General features: G+C 43.2%; 1 protein-coding gene across 1 annotated transcript in view; it reads right to left on the minus strand.

Annotated features, from left to right (window-relative positions):
- T265_05426 (hypothetical protein) overlaps window positions 1-24,190 on the minus strand; it is a gene marked incomplete at both ends in the record, with an annotated part of 83,897 nt that overhangs the window by 43,522 nt on the left and 16,185 nt on the right. Inside the window, 3 exons of the mRNA XM_009170433.1 lie at window positions 4,851-4,959; window positions 20,942-20,979; window positions 21,009-21,260. Of these exons, the coding sequence (XP_009168697.1) occupies window positions 4,851-4,959; window positions 20,942-20,979; window positions 21,009-21,170 (309 nt within the window). The remainder of the gene's footprint in view (window positions 1-4,850; window positions 4,960-20,941; window positions 20,980-21,008; window positions 21,261-24,190) is intronic.

Genomic DNA, 24,190 nt, shown 5'->3' on the forward strand with positions numbered 1-24,190 from the left:
CAGGGAGAGGTACTGGAAGTTGTGGAGCATTTTACGTATCTTGGAAGTTCTGTTAGTTCCGATTTTAGTGTGACAGATGAGGTGAATGCGCAACTGCTCAGGGCCCGGGCCGCATTCGATAATGTGAGACACATATGGCGTCAGAGTGGTTTATCCATGAACCTGAAGGGACGTGTGTATCAAGCTACAGTACGCGCTATTTTGTTGTATGGCTGTGAGACTTGGCCTATTTGAGTAGCGGAACTGACGTCTTTAGTCGTTCAACAACCGTTGTTTCAGAACCATGGCTCGTGTGAGTTGGTGTCATCGTATCCGTAACGGAGCACTTAGAAAGCGCGTTTTCGGTTGTGCAACCGGTACTTCCATTGAAGAATGTGTCCAGCACCAGAAGCTTCGTTGGTTGGGACATGCATTGCGTATGCCGAACCATCGTTTGCCGAAGCGAGTGCTGTTTTACATGCTTAGTTGAGAGTGGCGTAAACAGAGAGGTGGCCAACCCTTGATTTGGCAAAGGAGTATGAAGGAGATCACGAAACGCTTGGATGCTATCGGTGTTACTCGCCTTCCAGGATGGGGAGAGCGTGGTCCTCACTGCGCCAGGTGGGAGACGCTGCAAGATACGGCTGCCAACCGACGTGAATGGCGTTCATGCTGTCAGTTTCAACTATGCACACTTGGTGGGCTATAATGAAGACAAAAGGAGGTGTTGGTCTGCCTGGAAACCAACCAAGTTAATGGAGCTACGGAAGAAAAGGCATCCATAAAACTTCTCAATGTTATCCTTCGACAGCCTTCCGCAAACCTGAATTGCGGTATCTAAAATATCGTACCAACGGAAACATGAGGCGGTTTGCATTAGCACATTGAGGTGGACGAGAACAGCATAAGCAATGGGCTTATTCGGATTTCAGGTGAGTCTTCCGTGGGAACCTAATTGATATGACTTTTTGTTGCCGAATTTCCAACTTTATTCCTATCAAAGGTTTCTCTTGGTTTCTGACTGAAATAATCCATTTTAATCCGATTATGGGCGAAGGTCTATGCATATTTACGAAAAAGTTGGCGAATTCAGTCAGAGGCGTGTATACGCAAGCACAAGTGACAAAACTGAAGTCACAACTGGGACAGTACCCAGGAAGAGCCCTCTTCTGGAAAGATATTAGTCTTACCGTGTATATATACGAAAAACGTCTACCAGAAGGGTTCGTTTCAGTCCTCTAGGAACTATCATTTGTCTCGATGACTACTTGCGACTGTTGGCACTTACAGCTGTGCTGTCTACCTACATTCGAAAGCAAGCTTCGTTTGGCGAATAGAAGCAGCAAAAATCATGCACATGTTTCGCCCCAGTGTGGAATACTTTCCACTTTTGTGCATCTCAGGTACACAACCTATTTCTAACATGCATGTCGTTCTCTGCTTTGTGTGTCGAAGGGCTGTATGTTGTAAGTAATTGCGCATTACGCGCGTTAATCACGCTTGCACATAGGCTTGTCCTTACCACTAGTTGTGCACTAATGATTGAGAGCGCACCATTCCTGACCTCATCCACCCATACCACAAGTGCAGTTTGTGAATGCTCCCATCCCGCGCATCAAAGGTAGGAAACTGGGCCAAGTGAACTGTGGAACGGGGCGATCAGAAGGAAAAATCACGGAGATTGCGATCAGTGTGATCAATCCTATATCATCGTAACGAAAGTTCCAGTCCCCCAGCTTGTATTTTAGTTTCCGGGTCGGAAACTTCCCAGTGATTGACAGACTGATTGACCAGCGTCGCAATTTTGAATGTGGTTTCACACCATGCCTACAGGGTGGTGTATGCTGGTGAAAGATAAACCAAACTTTTTTGAATGGGAGCAATCTGCTATTTTGGAGAGACATGTCTGTTAATCATTGGCCTTTAAAAAGGTTTCGGCGCAGAGTGGATGTAACTATGTTGAGAGGAACAAGTGTAGAGGTCATTTTGATTCACTTATCGATTATGGCAGGGAACCTGAAAGAATATCACGAATTTTGATGACTGCAAATGATTAGTTGTCACAGATGACCTCTAATTGGAGCTTTCTGATACCGACTGTGCTTTTACTTTTCAAAATCAAGCAACCTCAGTTTCGCAAGACTCACCTGAAGCCCAGATAGCCAATGAGTGTACTTCGCTAATTTCGTGCAATTTGGTTACAAGTAGAACATAAGGTTGACGGAAACTTGGGGAGTGCGCCTACCTGCTGAGTCCCAAGAAGGGCGAAACCGGTGGTGGGCTGTCGAGGAGTGCGTTACAAATACACAAGCTCTGTTTCATTTTGTCCATGCAATTTCACACTGGTGTAATCGCCAAGAGACTGAAATAAGAACAGTATTTATACCGCAATCCTCCTGTTATCCTGAAGTTAAAATTTTATATTGCATTACTGAGAAGAACGCGCAAGGTACCATCAATAAACCGAACATTCATTAGTAGAATCAGTTTCTTTCCACTTAAGTTGGTTTGGTTCTGGTGACTGAGGTTTGTCACGATTCTTCTCCTGTGAATGGAAATATACAACATGGCCTTTTATTTAGTTTTTCGGTAAGGGAAAAAAGTCAAATTTCCATTTTCCTGGTTTTATCTGTGTTAATGGGATTAAACGGTTAGCGAAATATATTTTAACCGGTTTTCAGACCCTCTTAGCGAAAAATCAGTAAAATCGTGAAACAAATCGAGTAGCACTAGCTTATCCATTTTCATTTCGGCAACACACCAAAAGGTAGACCTGAGATCAGGGACTGCACTGGAGAAATTGATCAATGACACCGCTAACCCAATAACAAATAGGTCTTTAATTTGAAATTTCGAAAACGTCTGACTCTTTTTTTTAAAGTTTGATCACAAGAAGAGGGTACAGGGTGGCACCAAGCATTTATATGCTGGATTTCAAAGATCTGAGCAGACTTTATTTTCTCTATATAGCACTACTTATAAGTAGCGCTGAATACTCTTCACATTCCAACTGTCGACTTCGTTTTACGGCTCACCAGGTCGCTCAGCTTAAACACCCATTCGGTGCCCAGCTGCCACGCCACCCTGAAGGAAGCATGACGGCTGGGATGTTTCTAGGTTGCCCAAGCCTAAACAGGGGAAGTCGAGAGGCACAGGTCGGGTCTGAAACACGGACCTTCCGGTCGGTAAACTCGCGCTCTAACCACGGCGCCATCTCGCCCCCAGGTAGGTGTCGTCTCACAATTGCGTCATATGAGGGTTCTTATTGAACAAAAAATTACAAGCAGATAGCAGAATCTAATCATTTGCAGAAGAGTTTCGTGTTGATGGAAGACTCAACTAATTCGCATTCAAAGTTTTATTTACTCATTCGCATCATAAATCATCGATGAGCTTGTATAGAAGAGCTTGTACGGAGGGGACAAAAAGCACGCTTCCCTGTGTCTCTCTAATTGCACTGTCGTAGCGGAGACATCTGTTACATTTGTTTTTGGTATGTTTACACGTTCAAAAATATCATTGAATGAATATTTGTTAAGCATCCCAATGAGTTTCCTTACCCTAACAGTTTATGCATGTGTATGGTCAAAAGTACAAAAATGAGGCATTTATCCTAAGGTCACACTGTAACTTGTGTGTAGTTGTCAAAGTTTGAACAAATCAAGTAGAAGAAACAGTGGACATTATCGTTAATAGTAAAAAACGAAATTTATTTGGAAGTAGTGTACAAGCTCGAATCCATCAGATAAGAATGTTCATGTTCTTTTGCCAGCACTTGGTTCCATTTTCAGTAATCTTTCACGCTGTCTTAAATACTCCACCCAATAAAAGATTTACTGTTTACGCAGGTTCATTAATAGCTTTTCATTTTGAATTTCTGACTTATGATTTACCGTGACAAAAATTGGTTCCGCGATGACATTTGAAGATCATCCCAATTGAAAATGGTCATGTATACCTTGTCATCAATCTACCTACCATCTCGCTGTGACCTCATGTATACCTTGTCATCAATCTACCTACCACCTCGCTGTGACCTTTACTCAGATTTGGTTTTTCAACGTTCCAAACCAAAATGTCACTTTTGCACTTGTTCACCTGTACATATACAAACAGGTGTTTGTGTTTTACAGAACTTATATCATCACTCCTTCCGAATTCCTCGGTTAGTAATTACTTTTGTAAAACACTTGAGGATATACAAATCAAGGCAAATGAGCGACAAGATAATTCCATAGGGTAGGTACGCAGCAAGCAGTGTACCGATAGTAATTGATTTTGAAGGAGACTACTGAAGATGGCGGGCATTTTAATACGACGTACAACACGTACTAGAAAATCATCTACTACTCATAAGGTTACTGAAAACTATCCGACAGCCCACGACCGGTTTCGCCCTTCTTGGGGCTCATCAGATAGGTGCATTCCGTGAGTTTGCGTCAACCTCATGTTCTACTTGAAACTAAATTGTACAAACTCAGCGGAATACGCTCTTTTTCGTATCAGTTTGGTTTCCGCGGGAGACTCAACAGGGAACCCAGCTGAACCTCTCGTTTATGATGCTTTTAAACACCATAAACGAGAGATTCATCAAATGAGTTTGTTTTGCTAAAATTGTCCATATGTTTAAAGCTACTAACGGAGGAACTCCCCTACCAAGCTCAACATTGCGGACGAAGTTGAGCAGACCCCAGAAAGTTCAGTAAAACTTAGTTGTTTGTAGGATTCAACATTTGAGTAACTCAACAACAGGTTTAACAGAGGACCACAACTGAGGTTACGAAATCTCTCAAGTGTAGCGTGCGTCTCAATACGGTTGAGGTTCAGTTTGATAATCAAGGCGTAACCAACCATTCCTACGGCTTACATACCTTCTGCTTTCCGGACAACAAAAGTGTACTCTTGATCTCACGTTTAGACGTAAGTTCAATATATTCTATTCTATTCTGTAGTCGATTCTGGTGCAGCACATTCAGTTGCCTGAAACATCAAAACCGAGAGGTTCAGTTGGTGAATCTCTCGCAAAACCAAATTAGTTTGCAAATGAGTGTATATTCGATATATTCTACTCATTTGAAAACATTAGCAAGAAAACAAATGTGTACCCTCTCACCTCATCAGTCGTAAAGTAAGTCAATATTGCATGAAACTGAAGAGTTCAATCACATGAAAACTGTTTATCAGTTTTGAACATTCAAAGAATATGAATGGTTCTCCGTTGTCACAGATTAGTTAGAGTTACTTCTGAGCACGCTGAGAAGAAGTTGGGAAAACGCTAGGAAAAAGCTTGTAAGGTCAACCAGGTGACCTCTATCCAAGATATGTTATGCTCACAACAGTGATTCGTCTTATGTCGTCATCCCAAGTTCTCTCAGCAGTTGGATTTTCTTTGTGATAAACTCTCCTGAGGAAATACTACTCATAAGGTTGCTGAAAACTCTTGGACAGCCCACCTTTGCTTTTTTCTCCGAGTTTCCGTCAACCTGATGTCCGCAAATCATGAACTACAATCAATGGCACACTGATTAGGTCTTAAAGGGTGATTCAACTAAGTTCCAGTTAGATGCGTCGAACTTTCTTCCACATGCCTCGTCTGTACAGCTGTGACGTCTACAGTGACCAGAAGAAACGCATGAGACAAAATATTCCGGATGAACAAATAACGCCCTAGCGGACGCATTTCTTCATCGAGATAATTTAAAACTCTCTCTCTCGGGTGTTTGGATAACAAAATGTGTGAAGAACGTCGGTGGTTTAGTGACAACTTGTAAGAACATGCAAAAGTCTATCCGACCCATGCAACCGGTGAGAACCTTGGTCCTCTGAGTGTATTCTAATGGTACACTCGCAGAACACATGGACCAGTTTTGTTTCAGGGAGGAGTCTTTTACTCATGTGAACAAACTTCTCCTAAGGATATCATTAAAGCTGGGTATACCGGAATCTCGCCTCTCGTATACTTTTCATAAAAATAGAAATTGGACTTTACTTTACACCATTGAAAACCTTGAAGATACCTCATCTCCGTAATTGCGAGAAAGAGCGACTCGACACATCTTAAGTTTGAACCATGCTAATCAAGTTCTATGCAAACCGACTTTGGTAGCCTGTACAAGTCTACACTGAATGGTGGGTGAAAACAGGGACGGTAAATATTCAACTCCTTGAGGTCTTTAGGAGCTAGCTCTCACCAACACCCTCGTTTTCGGACACGGAAATGAACGTATTTCACTGCGTGACCTTAGCGGCTTGAATCCCTTAGTACATGCAGCAGTTACAAGAGGTTTAATAGTTTTTGCGAACACGTGACGTTCCAATTATTAACGAAGGTCTTCCTGTGAGGGCTTCGTGCACTTTAACTTCGAGGACATCGGTGTCCATCACGAATGTCACAGTGAAGGGCGTGCGGCAAACGGCATGGATAATGGTTGCTTTTCATCAACCCACGTGCTTCGTGTCACACATGGTGTCACGTTTTCCGAAAGACACCTTGTAACAAGGTGTGACGAAACGACTTCACTTTCGTGTGGTGGACTCAATACCATCTTTCTGCTCCCCGGTAAACCGACATGTTCAAAGTCGAATCCAGTCTACCGGAGCTCAGAACGCTAGTAAATATGCCGAAAGTTCTTTTCCACTAAAAGCAAAAACTCTCAGGAGTATCATGCAACCCTTTATAGAGTGATGAAGCTCAATTGCGACCGAAACAGGTTCGGTAATTCGCTATCAACTTGAAATCAAAAGAGGCTTCCGTTATTCTTGATTATCAAGAGTGGTCATCGTCTAATAAGGCTAATATTGATGAAATTCTACTCTTTATGTTGCATACAACAACCTTGCTATGCTCATTTCGTCTCAGATAGTCGATTTGAGGCGGTATTCTTGTCGGTGAGTCAGGAAATCTAAGCAATAAAAAGGGCCGATCGATACGCGTCTCTCCCTGTCAGATTATCGGCTTAGCTTTCGTGCAGCACACAGAGAGCAGGATATCCCGAAATTCCGAACTCGACTATTCACTAGCCAAACCTTATTCAACGTTTTCACATTCTAATTCACGATGTAATGAACGCGTATGAAAACAAATGATAGCCTTGGTAAAATTAAACGTACTCTGTTAACATGCGGTCAACGATTTCTCTGGTCGATCCATGGGATCCTAGTTACAGAAAAACCTTGTCATTCCCAGAGATTGGATCAGGCAGAGTTTCCAACGAGCATGCAAATGATGCGGCTAGTTTCAACTTCGATCTCTTGATCAGGACCATTTCTGCTACATTGACTAGTTTCCTTACACACTCTTCAGTTAGACCATGAGAGATGAACAGTGTGTCCGCAAAAAAAGTCCAGTAGTATCATCAAGATGATAGAAGATTCCTTCCCCAAAACTCTGTGAACCACCTCTGTATCACAGGCCCAGCTAACTGCTCTATCTTCTTGAACTGAAGAACCGAACAGAAAGTTAATCGACGCGTTCCACGGAACTTCGAGGTCCTTGGTCTGAATCCTCGCCTCTTCAAGTATATTTTTGTGACTGGGATTTTATGTCACGATGCGTCATTCTGGATTAAACCTTGCAAGTGATTGACCCCAGATGCCGGCAAAATAAACAGAAACAGTATGCACAGAACTAATGAGGCAGCAGGAACTTCTGCGAGGGTATCATGACTGAAGCATACCTAATTGGCGTAGATCGTAAGAGGGCTAAGGTAACCAGTCACGTGATGTGTTTGGGCAACAGCTACCCTTAATTAACTGCACTTTATATATTGATCGATTTGTGGACCAGCAGAACAGATGGTCTACAGTATTCGGAAACAACCGCCCTATGTGCGGTAATTCACTTAAAGTCAATTTATGGTTACTATCTTCTACCTGCGTTCAAAGCAGTCAACTGCTGTCATTCCAACTTGATTTAATACCATTTTTTGGAAAAAATAAGTCAAGTGTAGGAAAAATAACTAAATGTCATTTAGCGTCCTATTTGATCGTTCTTCGTGCTGCCCGAATGGATTTAAAGGGCTTGTCAGTGAAACGAAGTGACTACAATGTAGCGAAGTGCGTGATATGGTGATTGCCTCGGAAAGCAACTATGAGGCTAGCGCTGCAAAACATTGTTTCTGAATCCCAGTGACTTAATAACCTTCTTATCTAGTTCACTCAAAATGGATTTTGCTGTGTAGGCTGATGGTTTTTACGCCCTAATAAAGGAATGTGCACTTTGGACATCTCAGGGCGTCCATTCTGATAGTTCTAATGAAAATTCACTTCTTTCTTATTTGGAATAACAATCTGGAGATTTGTCAGACATCAAAACGTTTCACAGGAAAATATTAACGGAAGTTGTGCAAAGTTACTGAAACCGTACTTCATGATATTTCACAGCTACTAATCAACGATCACTATCTGCCTGACCATCATCTGGCTGTCAACACTTTTTATTTGTGACGCAATATACTACTCATAAGGTTGCTGAAAACTCTTTGACAGCTCACAATCGGTTCCGACCCTGTTGTGGCTAGTCAGGTAGGCACGACTCCCAATTACGCCGAGTCAACATCTTGGTTTACTCCATTTTCCGTAGATATGTGTGGCATACAATGAGTCCTTCACACAATGAACGGATTTTTCATTTAGAAAACCGTTACCAACCACGTGCACAGGGTCACTGTACGATCGCTGCTTGGTGCGGAGCAAATTCTGTTCAGTGTTCAGGCCACTTGACAACTGCACGCAACTGCGATGAGTCTTTTGCGGCGCTGTATTTGTGCGTCACCACAGGCGGATACTACTCAAACCCGAAGTGGTAGTACTTCAAGGTGCTTGCAGGCAACAATTCGTTGGTCTAGGCATTACGACCGTACGATGAACAGCCTGAGCTTTGGCACACAGAGAGAAGTGTGAAGCATTCCTCAAATAGATACTATTCTGAAAATAGTAGGAAGAAGGTGGATTTACTACATATCCAAAAAAACAATTGCCTGTTTGCTCGCTCGACCAAAAGTATAAATTCGCCTACTTAGAAACGGATTCTAGCTCAGCCATGTTTAACGAGAACTTTTCGTCAATAAACTACAGACTTGGTCACCTGTTTTTGAGTAGTCACAATAACTGAAAACGTTGAAACTTTTTCGGTCCCACCGGAGCATAAGAGGACGAAATTTCGTGGCCAGTTTTAGCCAGCATAGAATTGAAAAACACAGACCATCCTGGTTTGCTTTCATACGCTCAAAGCTGTAGCAACAAATCATCTATGGGGATGCAAGGAGATTACAACTGTCCAAAACAGACAGTTTTTCTCCGTTGCTCTCCTTTAAACTACCCTCACACCACTTCGCTCTATCGCTCCTGGCATTAGCAGTAAGGTCAGAATCTTGAAAACAACTACTGAATGCCCGAAATCTACCGAGAATCTCACCTTCGAATTACTGAATGCCCGAAACCTACCGAGAGTCTCACCTTCTCTAGATGTTGACCAGACAGACAATGTTCCCTCAATATGCAGCGCTTCTCAGCCTTGTATCAAACCCAGACAGCGAGAGTCGGCGTTGATCAAGGTCGGACAACACCCACGCAATAGGCTGCACGTCGCAGCCTCGTACCAAGGCCAGACCAGGTTAGACTGTCCTTCAAATAACTTGAGACCGCTGTGTTTTCGCAATCACATGCCCTCACGCCTCCGCACTCGCTTGTTCGGGATATGGGTGTTGGATTCCCCTCTGTGAGTCTTTTTTCCGGCACTAGGCGCTGGAACGGGTCAGGAGCCAGATACAAGGGATTGGCGAAGCAGTAGATATAACAGGTATCGAACCGCTTCACTTTAGAAACGCTGTTCCAGGCCTAGATGCATAGCCGCTCACCAAACTCCCTAGTGAAGTTTTGAACAAAGATACGCTGTCGGTCTGCACCCAAAGCACGACAGTCTAAAACGTCGGTCATGTACGAAACATTTGATCGCGGTAGCCGGTGGATTAAAATATCTTTTAGTTTGATTAAACGTCAGACTAACTGTTGCTTCTGGTGATAGTGTAGGTAATGATCACATACCAATCAGTTGTCTCCTGTTGATCATTTTGGAATACTAGACCTAATTCAATTCGTGTTTTCAGTCGGTACAGGTTTTCGCCAAAGCGAGAACAAGTACCGACTGAACAGTAAGTAAGCACTAGTCAAACAAGAGAAATCAAAACTTGCTATGTATTAATTTGTAGGCGATCTAGAAGGAAGGATGCTAGGGCATTTAGTTCGCTGTTTCCAGGTGAATCCGTAGAGAGCATTCTTGTCGCTCTCAGTAACTGAGGTAAGTCCCTACATGCCTTCAGACGGAAAGCGTACATCGGCTGGGCTATCGATCAGCCTTTATATGGATAGGGAGACGCGTGGCGTTCAGAATTTCCATGCAACGGAAATTGTACCATGATCGGAGATGCACGGACTCTGTATATTCAGTTCACAAACTAAGACCTGAGTTAGTTGAATACAACAATCAAAACCTCATGTGTAGTGACTACGACGCCTACATCGCTAGTTGGAGTATACTATTCGCCATGATATGACTACTGTTATCAAAATGTGTTGTGCACCTTGCTGAGTGGAGTTTGCACGCGTCTCCTTGCACATCGCTGGAAACCCTCAAGACTATCGCGTGAACCTGATCCTAGTGGTGCACATGCAATTAACGCCCAGCAGGACTGTTTAACCAAACTTCGTCTGTCATTCTACGCTAGACTTGAGGGGTGCAATGTACACAGGATCAGTATTACTGATGGCGTCTTTCTCCATCACGATGCACATGCGCTTACTTCAGTGGTGTTCCCAGAAAACACTAGTTTTTGCCCCCTTCTTAATTCCGTTCTTTGCCAGGACTCTGTGTTCACTGGTGAAGGGCAACCAAGTGCCAATGTGTATTATTGCATGCATTTCTTATTCTGCATGCTGATGATGGCAGTGACAACAACGGTTTCGTATTTCCCAATGAATCCCGCGGTCTGCGGTCTCCAGGACTCTCCGAGTTTTTTCACAATACAATCTGTCTGGGGATATGCTTGCCAACTCTCGTTACCCTTTCCGGATTGATCGAAGTTCAAAAACGTCTTGGCAAAGTGCAACGACTGGGTAAATTGCCAAAAAAAAAACTTTGCGTGCTGTGGTACTTGCCAAGGCAAGTGGAAGAATGACAGTTCGTGACATTTTCAGATTCTGAAATGAACTGCTACGGACAAGCGATGTTCACCCGCCAGATGTGGCCTTCACCTGTCAGGTATTCCACTCTTCAAATTAAATTGTACTCTTATATATACAGAATTTTTACTAGCTGTTCTTAGGTCGTAAGATTACTCGCTATTACTTGAGGAAAGTCTTGACTTTGTTTGCACTGGAGGAAATAGTGGTGCATTTATTTTCAAAACTTTAAATTCTCCTCCTTGTCAACATTGATTTTTCTCAATCAACGAGTGTGTTGGTAACCATGCGAATAAAGAAAACATTATGGGACGTCTAAAGGCCAAGACATCACCATAAAATGTTGAATCATTTTGTAGGACTGATAGAATTTTCAAAACGGTTTTTATGTTTACGATAGTTACTACAATTTTTGCCGAAAAAGAGGCTTGCGCGGTCGACTGGATCACACTGGACCACAAGAGTGGAGCAGCCGACTATCATCTACACCGGACATTTTAGTGGCAAACAAATTATTGATGGTGACCAGGTTTACCGAGGAGCAGTGCACTGAGGCTAGATAAAACTGGATGGATCTCATCCTGAAAAGAGTCATACCTATTGATCCGCTTTGTTCTACATGCTCCCACCTAATGGGAAACAGTCACACACAACTGTGAACTGTCGAGCGGAAAAATGTGCAGATGTGGTTCACACTATTCTGAAACGCATCCTTCGGAGCAGCAGTATTCTGTCCTCGGGGTCACAATTTTAGTGGTAGACTGGAATTCAGCTGATTTCATTAATGAAAATCGGATTAGATAGAGGACAAATATCCCCCCGATTATGCGACAATCTTGAGCCTGAAAAATTGTCCCATTATTTTAGTGTCGCTAACTAAGCAACCCACATGACGATCGAGGCTTGATAAATCTGAGCCGAGTTTTGTACTTATTCAATAAGAACTTGGGGCCTCCTGAAAATTATGGTGAGAAATTCTCCCCATTTGATCCTCATTTTGAACCTGAGTAGCCTAGACGGAATACAAGTGAAGCCGTAGTAATGTTTCGGAATGTCTTAGCTACGGTCCCGAAGTTTGTAGTTTGCCTAATTGAGTCCAACTCAGCAACTGACTTTGTATCGCTTTTTGCCTTAGGGCAAGGTACCTGATCTGTACTGGACAACATACTTTTATATTTCGAAATGGGGATAAACACAACCCCCCCATGGCTGATGAAAACAGAACCCCAGTTAAGTGGAGCCAATTCATGCTGAAAAGCCGAGAATCATTGTACAGCTGTTTCATCCCTGTTAGGAATCAGCAGCAGTGTGGATCTAACGAAACTCGAAACCGCAGTTCTCAGACAAGTAGTTCAACGCTAAACCGTTCGGCCACGATTGGTTGATCCGCATTGTGATTGGACCTCACTCAGACAGGACATGTTTCCTCTTATCATTGGATAAAGGATGCCGTATCACGTGGTCACGTGATGACCGGTCCATCGAGTGGCGGCTAGGCAGAAGGAAGTTGCACACATCCGATGAAGCCGCTTATTGATTCATGGTGCTGTGGACATATATGACAGTATTCAGTAGAGATCTCATCCTGTAAGTGTATCCAATCTACGTCAAAAACCCGAGAAGCACTGTACAGTAATTGTATTATTATGTAAATGTCAGTAAACAAAAGTCGGCCTCATTCTCTGGTTGAGTTCAACGGCAAGCAAGTCTCCGTTTTTGCTAAACTGTGAGCGACTAGTCCAGTCAAACCCCCCATACTGCCAAAACACTGAAATGGAGGCATGACATAGGTTTTAAGAAATTATTCTGTTTCAGGGCTATAATCTCAGTATAGTTCTCGCCAAAATGCCTCCGTCTAGCCTATCAATGCTTATTAGAGTCACTTTGCGGTTGCTGGATATTTTGCCACTTACTTATCTGAATTAGTCAGCTAGGGCTTCTGCGAATGTTCTCCAAATCATTGGTGAATTGCTGTCAGCGAACGAAGAATAATCCATACGATGAGAAGTCGTTATTCAGTGGGCCAGTCAGAGGATGGCCACGTGACGTGAATTCGGTGACTGAGGGATGCAAGGCCGTGTAACCTGCTTGCGCATGAGTGAATCACATGACTGATCAGCTGCTTGTAGCCGAATGGGTAGCCAGGAAGTTGCAAATTGAAGTGTCTCTAAAAATTCCTCAGATATGAGTAGTGTGTTACGACTAGAAAAGAAAAATTTATATTCCGCCGTTGGTTTGTTCCCTGAGCTGAATGGTTTAATTGCACGAACTTAAATCGCCCAGCTCAGCTAACAAACCAGTGACCATTTACGCCAACCAACATTTTACTCAATAGCTACTCAAACGTCATTCGTCACTCTGAGTACAACTGGAAATTTTCAGGCTTAAAAATGAGAGTGATGCACTTGGTCAGAATGATTTCATGAGCACTTCGCAACACCGAAGCATCTTCGACACTCCAAAACAAACTCGGTGCTTTGACATTAAGACATATATCATGAATGTCCTAAATATGCGTGTAAAACAGGTTGTGGCTAGTCAGGAAGGTGACCAATAAAGTTCGCGATGGTTCCTCTAGTGAGTAAAGTAGTTACACTCTTAAGACAGTAAGCGGTAGCCAAGTACATAACTAAATACACTTATAGAAGAGTGAAAGAATGGTTTTTTCCACCTGGCGTTATTCAGATCCTGTCCTCTCATGTACTGTGGTGTAGAACCTGCTCCATCCGTGCAAAATAGGTGCAGTTCTGTGGTTTTGCAATTTCCGTTGATTACAGTTTATGTTGATAACGATTCGTCTCAGCATTATCAGGACAATCAAACTTATTGTTACAGTCCTAGTTTTGTGGCCACCCGGGTTCGTAAAGCGATGTACTTGGTCTATTTCAAGTGCGTATCCTCTTCTCATCATGTGACCTAACTGACACGGTTGCCATATTTTCACGTCTACATGATTGATGGTCAGCGAACCAGGCTATGCCGAAATCACATGAACTCAAACCTGGTCACATGACGGTTTTGTGATATTCGTGAAGGACAGCTGCCAGTCTGATTTATGTTTCCCCTTTTCTTCTGCTTTACAAGAAAGTTTGAACAAGTCTGTGGAATCAGTTGGTTGCGTTTAAATTTTTCGAAAAGCGCCGAAACGCTGTAACACCGCTCTCCGCAGACTGAGGGGTAGATCGTAACCCATAGCGAAAAGCCCAAGGAGAGCTAAACCGGTAGTAAGCTCACCAGAGATATCAATGGCCTTTTGATTAACGTCATATGAAGTTCAACTACCCGCCATAAGATAGATGGTTAAAGAGTGGTCAGCTTAACTAAAACCTATACACCACACTGTATCACTCATTATCCTCGAGCGTTTCACACGCACCAACGTGATAAATGCTGGTTTAACTGGGTCAGTTTTTCCCATCGTTTGTCGAGATTTTCAGCTTTGATACCTCAATTGCCCATAACAAACTCTGAATAAATCGTAAATTGTCATCTATACAGGGGTGGATAGGCTAACCCGGTGGTGACTTGCGAAGATCCAGTAACCAAACTCAGCAGCCGTTCCAAACCCGAACGGATAACATCGACTGATCAGACCGTTCGTTTGGTCGTTCAATAACCCAACCCTTTTGCTGAGTATCTAGTTTATACCTCGAGAGACAGCTCCACCACTATTGTCCTGTGTGTGTAGCTGATCCAGAGTTATTCGTCGACAGTCACAGTAACCGATTCATGCCGATTCGGGTTGGCTTGGTGAATAACTTGGCCTGCGATGCACGCACGACCTCATTTGTCGGAATCTGTCACAACTGACATTAAGACGATAAGGAATGTAGCTGGCACTGTGTTCATTCGACACCGGGGTACGAAGTATACGGCCAAGTTGGGCAAGGCCTTCGTTGTGATGGAGGAACACTCATCAGACTTTACAAAAAATGAACACCTCTACCTGCTGATTGCAGTCACAAACGATTGGAGTTGAGTAGACTTCCTGCTTTCCTATTACAGGATTCTCAGCTAGACAGGATGTGTATGACAGGTGAGACCCTTTTCGGTACATTACCAGAAGTATCTTGATTGGTCTTGATGACGTCTACCGGTGAAAGGAAGAAGGCCTTTGCTGCGGAGTTGGTTATAATAAAATGCCAACTGAACGGTTACAGACTATTGGACAGGGGAGCAAAACGCATCTTGTTTGCAAAACTGAATATCCATCTTCTCCTTGAANGTTACCTCTGTAGCATCTTCCTGAACTTTCTTGGATATTGATTGACTCTTACTCAGTTTCAAGCAAATGCTACAGAGGTAACAGATCTTACGTTTCAAGAGACGCAAAGCGGATTCACGAGGAACCATACTACTCACATGCCTCAGTAGTATCACCGTGACACCGGTATGTGTATTCGTGGATTTCATCGACATCCCAGATTGTATCATGCAGCACAAACAGCGTGGAAACTACACTTACAGCTTTTGGCTCCAAATAGGTTGCCGATTCTGCGCCTCTCGGATTTATCTCATGGGTCATGTCCTTCAAATTAAGGCTACAGGTGAGGCACTGTACCGAATTCTCTACATTATTCTGCGCAAACAGATAGTTCTCCATTTGAAAATAGACCACAAGCCTCCCACTTCTAATGTCAATATTCATCTTCGTCGCCTTAAATATGCATTGCGTCCACTGCTGGTTTTCAACTTAATACTACAGGGATCCGGGTGCACGGAAACGCCTGGAAGTGCGTAGCCCTTTTGACTATTCAACGTCTTCACATTTGCCTCGGCCAGATATCCGCGGCCAGATAACCTTAAATCGCTTTTCCGTTGAAGTAGATAATGACATCTGTTGTAGACAAAGCTCCGGTTAAACGTACTGAAGCCGCCATTACCTAGTAGATGTCGGTACACTGGCAAGATGAATGCATATTGGGACACTAAGTACTCAGTTTTTGGCTTTTATGTCAGCAGACTGACAACTGCAGCCCTGTACTAATAGAAGGTAACTTTTGTCTTCACTGATGGTTGAGAAAGAAGTCTATAGGTTTTAGCGATAAAGGTATCATCGGAATCCCACAGGAACTCATAAATGACATGTGAGACGAAAGCAATGAATGAAGCTCTGGGTATTGTTTTGATATACCACTTCTTCTGGTGTTTGTTGTGAACAGACGCATTCCAGCCTCCATATAATTACGGTTCGAAGGAGATCGAAGTTTCTTGTGGACAATGGTGGACAGACACACAGCTATCTCTTTCTTTCTAACTATGATGGCCAAATTAGGTGGAACGTCTGGTCTGCACAGTAGCCGTTTGCCAATGGAGCCTTTTTTCCGTTCAGTGAATGGTTTACAGATATTCTCGGTCTGTTACATCGTTAACAGCTTGTTTTAAAAAAATCACAAACGAAGCCTGGCCTTCAGAAAGGTGTGGTGAGAAAACCTGTGGATGTCATCAGACTTCTAAGAGTAATCGGTTCTGAGCGTTTTCCGGCTGACTCATCTCAATGACTCGTGTGCAGTAATAAGTTCGACTCATCGAGAGGGTTATGGCATGCTGAGAAGAGGATCTATTGATGTAGCTGGACAATATATCGCTGCGATAGCCCGCATTGCAGAGTTGCATGGCAGTGTAGTCACTTGGTGGTGTCACTCACACACCAGAGTATGCATTTGCGCCCTCTTTGAGCGCTGCTAAAACGGTCCTAACACGTCTGCCTCGAAATACTGATAGCCGTCATGGCTGTTGACTGTTTGCAATCCACATGCAAACTGCTCATCATCAGACGGGGAAATACCGTCAGGGCGCAGCTGGGTGACCGCCCCAAACACGTTACTTACCAAGCTCGGCGAACAAATCGAAAGTCATCTGTTCAGTAACCAACGTTCTCTTTGCCATTTACCTGGTCAGAATTCAGCTCCTGTCACTGCCAGCGAGTTCCACTGACACAAAAGCTCGTGCCCACCTACGACGATTTTTGGTGTAAACTCACCGAAAAAGGTGAATCGAAATACAATTTCACAGGCACTTAAAAACTAGGACATAAAAGTGCACACAGATAAATATGGCTTCGTTCGGGTGCGCCGCTGTCGTAGTCCACTTTGGGTTTATTAGCTATCTCAACTGTACTTGACTATGTCAACGATCAAAACATGCCCATCTACTAGATCTCGTGTGTGAATGTGTGTAGGCTATTTGTATCAAACTGACTTTGGTCACCTCATAGGGTCAGTCGCTTTGTTTCCAAAAACACGAGCATAAAGTGAGACAAAGTGGGGTTATCATTCTTCAACTTAAGCGGGAAATTAGTAGGAGGCATTTCGGAATAACTTATTCGCATACTAATTCAGTTAAGACTGGAGAAGAGCTCTCAGCAACCTTATGAGTAGTATGTTACACTCGGTTCGATCTCATTTTCCATTTGCTCGCTCACCATGGTATGACTTGCTGGGAGGAACGTGGATAATCAGACAACCTGTGCGTCTTTTACAAAATGACGGTAGGTGAATTTCTCTGTCAGGCCCCTCCAAACATTCATGTCACGAAAGCAGATCCTGCGCAAAGAGCCCGTCACTAAAGCAAGTTGTCAAAATTTGGAACGCAATGGGGGTGCAACCTTAGTGGATCAGCATAAATGAAACAATTCTGACACTAGAATTGAACTAGCACAACGATGTGACAGGAAATTCCAACCACGTCTAGTATTGTCTGGATAGGAATACAAAAACGGTCTACGTCCAACCGACTTTGGCTAATTTTTATGCCTTTTGTAAGACAGCTTTAGGAAAGACCTGACTACCTGACCACTAAAGCAAGTGAGAATGTTCTGGATTGTGTGTGCACGGCAAAGCCATTCTAAAGCGACCTCTGACTGGACCTTTGGTGCTGCACAAGGCATTGAACGGGGCAGTTCTTTGTGATTGAAACTGTACCCATAGATGGAAGTGATAAATTCAAGCAGGGGCTAGTTCATCTGGTTATTTCAGTACAAATATAGCCTTTCTGTTGCTAAAAAATGTCACAGAATTCGGATAAATGCAGTATTCCCTACGGGACAGTTTTATGCTCTTAGTGACTACTTATGTTGATGAGTAGTACGTTGTGGAATCCAAACGCAGGTGGGCGATTTCCCCGGAATAATTCGTTGACAGACTATTTTTCTCAGTAGCTCACGTTGCTTATAATTGACACAGTGACATAGCGTGAGTGATTTTTATCTGATTGTGATTAAGTAGTTAATTATTCTCGGCCGGGATCCGAAGCATGACATACGTAACTACTTCCGAAAATATGGTAAAAGGTTGACAAAAAAGGTATAGAGACATTAGAGTAATACTATGGAGAACTGACATACTGCACGTATGTCTACTTTGCAGTCTCACTGACAGCCATCTCTCTGAACGGAATTTCTACGCTATCAGACCAACAGCACACCAGTCAGTTGATGTCCTGTTTATCTGAGACAAGCGCAGACTAAGGAAGGAATCAAAGTGGTGTGAAAAACGTTATTGCCAAAATCACTGCAGCGGAATGTATGCAAGATAAACTTTGCCATAACTTGGAAGCGTTTTTCCAACTTCTTCTGGGCCTACAAACCTTTCGACCGTCCATGCATGATAATCTGAATCGTTGTGTCATCTTTACGTTTGCCAGGTTTACCTCAGATCCCAACCCTGCGCAACCATGAAATCTTTCACCCGAATGCCTGACGTAAGATAAACAGAACATTAGAAAAAAAACAGGAAACGACCCAGTCGAGAGGGACAGGCGAACGTGGTTTATTCGCGTTCTAAATATTTCGGCTTCTGAATAATGTAATCCATACAATTGGGGTAATTCTTCTCGTTTAAAAAGGGCATCTAGTTATGGAAGAGACACGGATTCAACATGTGTTTTTCAGGCAAATTCCAACACGACTACCGAGAGGGCTGTGTTCCGAGGATACTATTTTGGTCCGTCATGTATTCTAGCATGTGGATTCAGTTCGGTGCGACCAACCAGGAAGGGTTCACCATGCTGCTTCGACAATAACACCAGATTGTCGAACACGCGTATTTAACTGTAAGGCCCTTGGAGAAATTTACGAAAATCAGCTTTGCCTGATAAAGCACTTTTTGACAAAATATGCATCCAGATAATTGCATGACGATTAACGAATTGCTGAAAGAGTACTGCGTTCAGCGTTCAGTCAAGAATGACAGTTCATTTGACCGCCACAGAGCAACCACCTGTGCTGGAGCCTCGGGCACGTAGCAATGACCTCAGCCAATTTAGTCACGTGACTGATTTAGTCTGCCAAACTGATTAGGCTTAACTGAACACATCGCTTGTAAATGACTCTCAGTTTATAGAAGCTTTGAGTATCAACCGCGATTTCGTCTCTGTTATAAAACGCTTCCTAAGGCCTTCACTTTAGGCTTTTCGGAATGCGGTCATCTAGGGATTCCACATTTAAAAAATGAAGGCAACCGATCCGCACAAACTGTTTTGAACAGCTGAATTCTGTTAGAAACGTCCTTCGCTTTTTGCATGTTCCTTCTAACCGCTACATTGGTGACTGTTGAGTAACAACAGTTGCTATAGTTTCACTCACTATAACTGAAAACCCTTTAGGAATATATTCATTCCTTCCCAAACTGACTGGAATTCGTATGACAAAAGACGGAGGGTGATTTTGAGCAACTAATGCGAGCGAATTGCTGAAGCTCTTACGAAAGTCATCGCATATATCAATTAGGACGGGCATCAAAAGCACGATTTTCCCGTTTTCCTCTGCTTCTCTCTATCGGTCTGCTCAACTGTTCTGGATTACTTGAAAAGGATGTGTGCCTTGTTGGCAGTGATGGCAATTAGGCATTTGGAAAGAACCTAACAAAAGCCTCATTTGACCTCAGTGCTGGCTTTTCTCGAAATGGATCATTGTGGTATTCAACATTTCGGGCTAACTTTAGTCAGTATTACCCTGAATACGTTTTGCTCCGATTCACGCACACGACTGGGACCATAGGTTTCCTAAATTTCGCCGCTGGTCTCATCAAAGTCTCCCCTTTCCATTAATCAAACAAGTCTGCAAACTTCAATGATTACGAATAGTTCTGGACTGGGAGTTTTTTGGGAATCGTCAACCAGCTGTCTACTGTGATAACCGACCAGTGTCAGTCTGAGGAATTACTGATGAACACGGTTGAACAAACTAGGGACCGCTTAACATGGGGTGCACTAGAGAACTTATTAGACGCCATGAAAAATCGTTTTTCTTGACCTTGAACTTAGACATCCAGCGTGGTTCATTCTTATAACAACAAGTGACGTGATCATTTTCCGGCCGTTTCTGTGGTTTGTTGCTAGAAAAGTGAGTCAGTTGGGGGGGGGGGGGGGGGGGGGGTTGTCTGATTCCTCTTTGACTAGAAATACACGTCTCCAAAACAGAAGGCTAGGACCTGTACTCAAAAGTGGTAGAAACTGACATCCGAACATCGTGGTTTTCAGGGCGACATTATAAAAAAGGACACTTTGAGGGGATCTGGAGTCCAACTTGTTCAAATAGACCTCACCACTATAATCCATGTCATATACTTTGGAAAATGCATGCTCTCATGAAAAAAAGCTCCACCATAATGTCGAAACTAGTAAAAAAAGCATACTCGCTACCGTATAAAGGTGGACATTTAAAGCCATGTTCAAATAGTCCTCACCAATATAATCCATGTCATATACTTTGGAAAATGCATGCTCTAATGAAAAAAAGCTCCACAATAATGCCGAAACTAGTAAAAAAAGCATACTCGCATACCGTATAAGGTGGACATTTAAAGCCATGCATGCCGAAGACTGGACACTGCATTCTACGGATTGCTTACTGCTCCCGTTTCCAAATGGCTCATGGCTCGACGGTCTCTGGCTCTTGAAGCACGTTGCATTGTGTCCAGATCGTCGAGAAAATTGTCGGCCAAGCGTCGAGCATGTCTGGATGCGTCATTCATGTCTGCACCGTGAACTTCAATAGTCACATAGCCGAGCATTTTCACGAGCGTTTGGTGAACACGAAAAAAAGATGTGTTGAAAGTGAGTTGTAAGCTGACAGAAAATCCGAGACAATGTTTTAGAATGAACTGTTGTCTAGGTTGATAGCCGAAAATCCGAAAACTCGGTGGTTGGCACAGTGACGGCTGCCTAGTCCGGGAGAAATCTGTTGGCTTTTGTAGAATGGAATGTACTCGTTAATGATTGGTGGTTGGACCGAACGCTTGCACTTGTGCGTACGCCTGCCTGTGCGCACGATTTGGTGCGTGTGGGCAGCGAACATCGTACTGCGGCCAAACAGAACGGTGTCGAACTTTTTGTGCGGATGCCATTCCACCTGTGATAAGGTCCTAAAAATAGAATGTTGCCCTTAACCAAGTCGAGCAACGGAAATCACCGGCTGCGTAACCATTGAGGACAAGACAACCACCACCGGCATATGTGCATAGTTTTCTTCGAAAGCCAAGGTCACATGTACACATAACGGGAGGGAGGGAGATTGAACGGTCCCGATAATTGCATGCCTAACCTGATTTTATACTAGCATGTTCTTTTGGCCATTTATTTATCAAGAAGATATCTATTAGTTTCATTAGGTTGGTAGTTAATGAATGTTGGGAACGTGAATGTCAGTAAATCACCGCTTATTGAATTGAAGAATAAGGGAAATTTACACGTGTGGTTTCAATTATACCTTCTGAGTTACAGCTGCGATTGCAACTTGTTTATCGATTTTAAAAACCAGGTCCAAAACATGAGACTATCAAGCAGAGCGTTGATCCGATAATTTGTCCTCAGTGGTTGTTTAGCCCATGTTCTTCATAAAGGGTTGATAACATCCTATTTAAGGACATTTGGAATGAAAGAAATCCCTGAATATCACTTTCATCCAAACACTGTTGAGTAAACCAGAAACGTCGTTCCTGTTAAGATTGAGTTACGACCCGCCTACAATGAACAGTCGGTTAGCAGCCTTCACTGCATGTAGATTCGAACACGTGAACGCAATAGACTTGGTCGAGTGAGCAAATATCAACCAACCTAAGAAAAAAAGTATAATCGATACACTGAGTGGATCAATAACCATCATGACAAACAAGAATAACCGGTTCGAATCAATGAGCCCATACAATTGACAGAGTTCGCGTTAACACGCGACCTGTTTCAGCCTTCGTGGCTATCGGCAGACAGGCGCAGTTCCAGCCAACCTTATGTTCCTCTTGAAACCGATTGTAAGATGTTTTAAGCAATCTCCTGAGCAGTGTGTCCCGGTTGGGAAATCAATCGAGATAACTTAGAAATAGAAGAATACTACCTATCCAGGTCTATCGACCTATTGCAGAAGTTTCTTTTATGAAGCCAGTAAATCTTCTCGCTGAAAGTCTTAGTTCACACTGACATCACAGAATTCCAATAGGCATGCGTCTGAGATTTGATAGTTTCCAAGTGGTCTTCAGGAATAACGATCCAGATAGAGATTTTGCATAGATTGCAGGTTTTCTTTATTCAACTCATAGCGGTCAGGTTATGGGTTCGAAACTCCCCGGGGTTCCGCGAGATTGCATTGCTTGTGATTTCCGATAAGCAAGAAACAGCTGTACAGTGCTTCTGGCTTTTCAAAACAGATCAACTTTACTTGCAGGAGGAAATCGCTGATGAAATTTCCAAATCCCCTCATACTATCATCAAGTACTGAACACCATTAGTTGTCTCTACCAATGAATCTCGCAATGATTCATGCGAGCCTCAGACGACAGAAATTTTCAAGTACAGAGTACACCACAGTAGCTCATCCGTACTACACCAGTGAGCTAAATTCACAGCAAAGCCTTCGGGCTAATATGACACCCACTATCGGTGTGAGGAGAAAAACTTGAGAAGAGCATATTGGGATGCTCCGATAGGTGGACCCGGTTTAGAGCTGGGGTCCAGGGAGAAATCAGCTGAAGTAGGGAGAACCGGTCGCATTTTTGATGTCCTGATCAGAGTTTTCATTGGTTCAAATTTATACCATATACTGGACGAAACAAGGTCTAAATTGACACTATGAACCGAGAAGGTGTCCAAACAGGCGGTAAATTGAATAGAAAAGGTCGCAGTCCAAACAAAGGATCCCTTGTGAATAACCGCTGACCGGAAAACTCAAAGGCAAGATGCCATGCGATATAACACTGTGAAGTAACTATCGAGAAATGTGAGCATTCGGTTGTATTGGATGTATCAATACATGTCTGCCCTGATACAAAAGTAATATCCGTTTTTTCTAATTCATACACAGGAGTATAATGCCATTCTAACCTCGGTGAATAGAATAGGGGAAATCCAAGCTTATATGTCTTGTCAAAGATTGGTTCATTATTGGGCACAAGGCGATAGTAGTAGTAAACCTTGATGATCGCGTGATTCTTGATGAGGATGTGCAATTATGATACTCTTGGGCTGAGAATGTTCCAGAAATTAGAACATCTGAGTATCTATTTGTATTCTATGATTCCTACCTAGACCGGCCAGGGAAGGAACTTACGAGTCACACGGCATTCAGTCTGAGAAAGCGTCAGGCGAGAAGCCAGCCAACCACCCATCAAGTGATGTAAACCGCGTGGCCGAGGAAAGGGAAGAGCTTTATCCCCTCCAAGCCTGCGTGGCCTAATGTTATAGTGTTCAATTAATAACTCTAAGGCTTGGGGACTAGCTCAATAGTTTAAACCCACACATTAAGTTTAGCATGGAGATAAAGTCCACATCGGGCACATTACCCTTTCTGGACTGTATAACACATAAGGTTGGTGGGAAATTGAAAACGACTATCTACCAGAAACCAACAGACACGGGGATCATCTTAAACTATTCATCAGCACACCCAAAGTCCGTGTACGCCAGCATTGTCTCATCGATGTTTCGTCGAGTTAGAGCACAGAAGAGATCGACCGGACGGCAGCTCAAATCGAGATTGCCAACAAACTTCAAGAAATAGGATACCCAGTGAGTTTGATTAGGCGACAACTAAGGAAGATATTGG

The sequence above is a fragment of the Opisthorchis viverrini genome, assembly GCF_000715545.1.
Source record: "Opisthorchis viverrini unplaced genomic scaffold opera_v5_103, whole genome shotgun sequence".
Lineage (NCBI taxonomy): Eukaryota > Metazoa > Platyhelminthes > Trematoda > Opisthorchiida > Opisthorchiidae > Opisthorchis > Opisthorchis viverrini.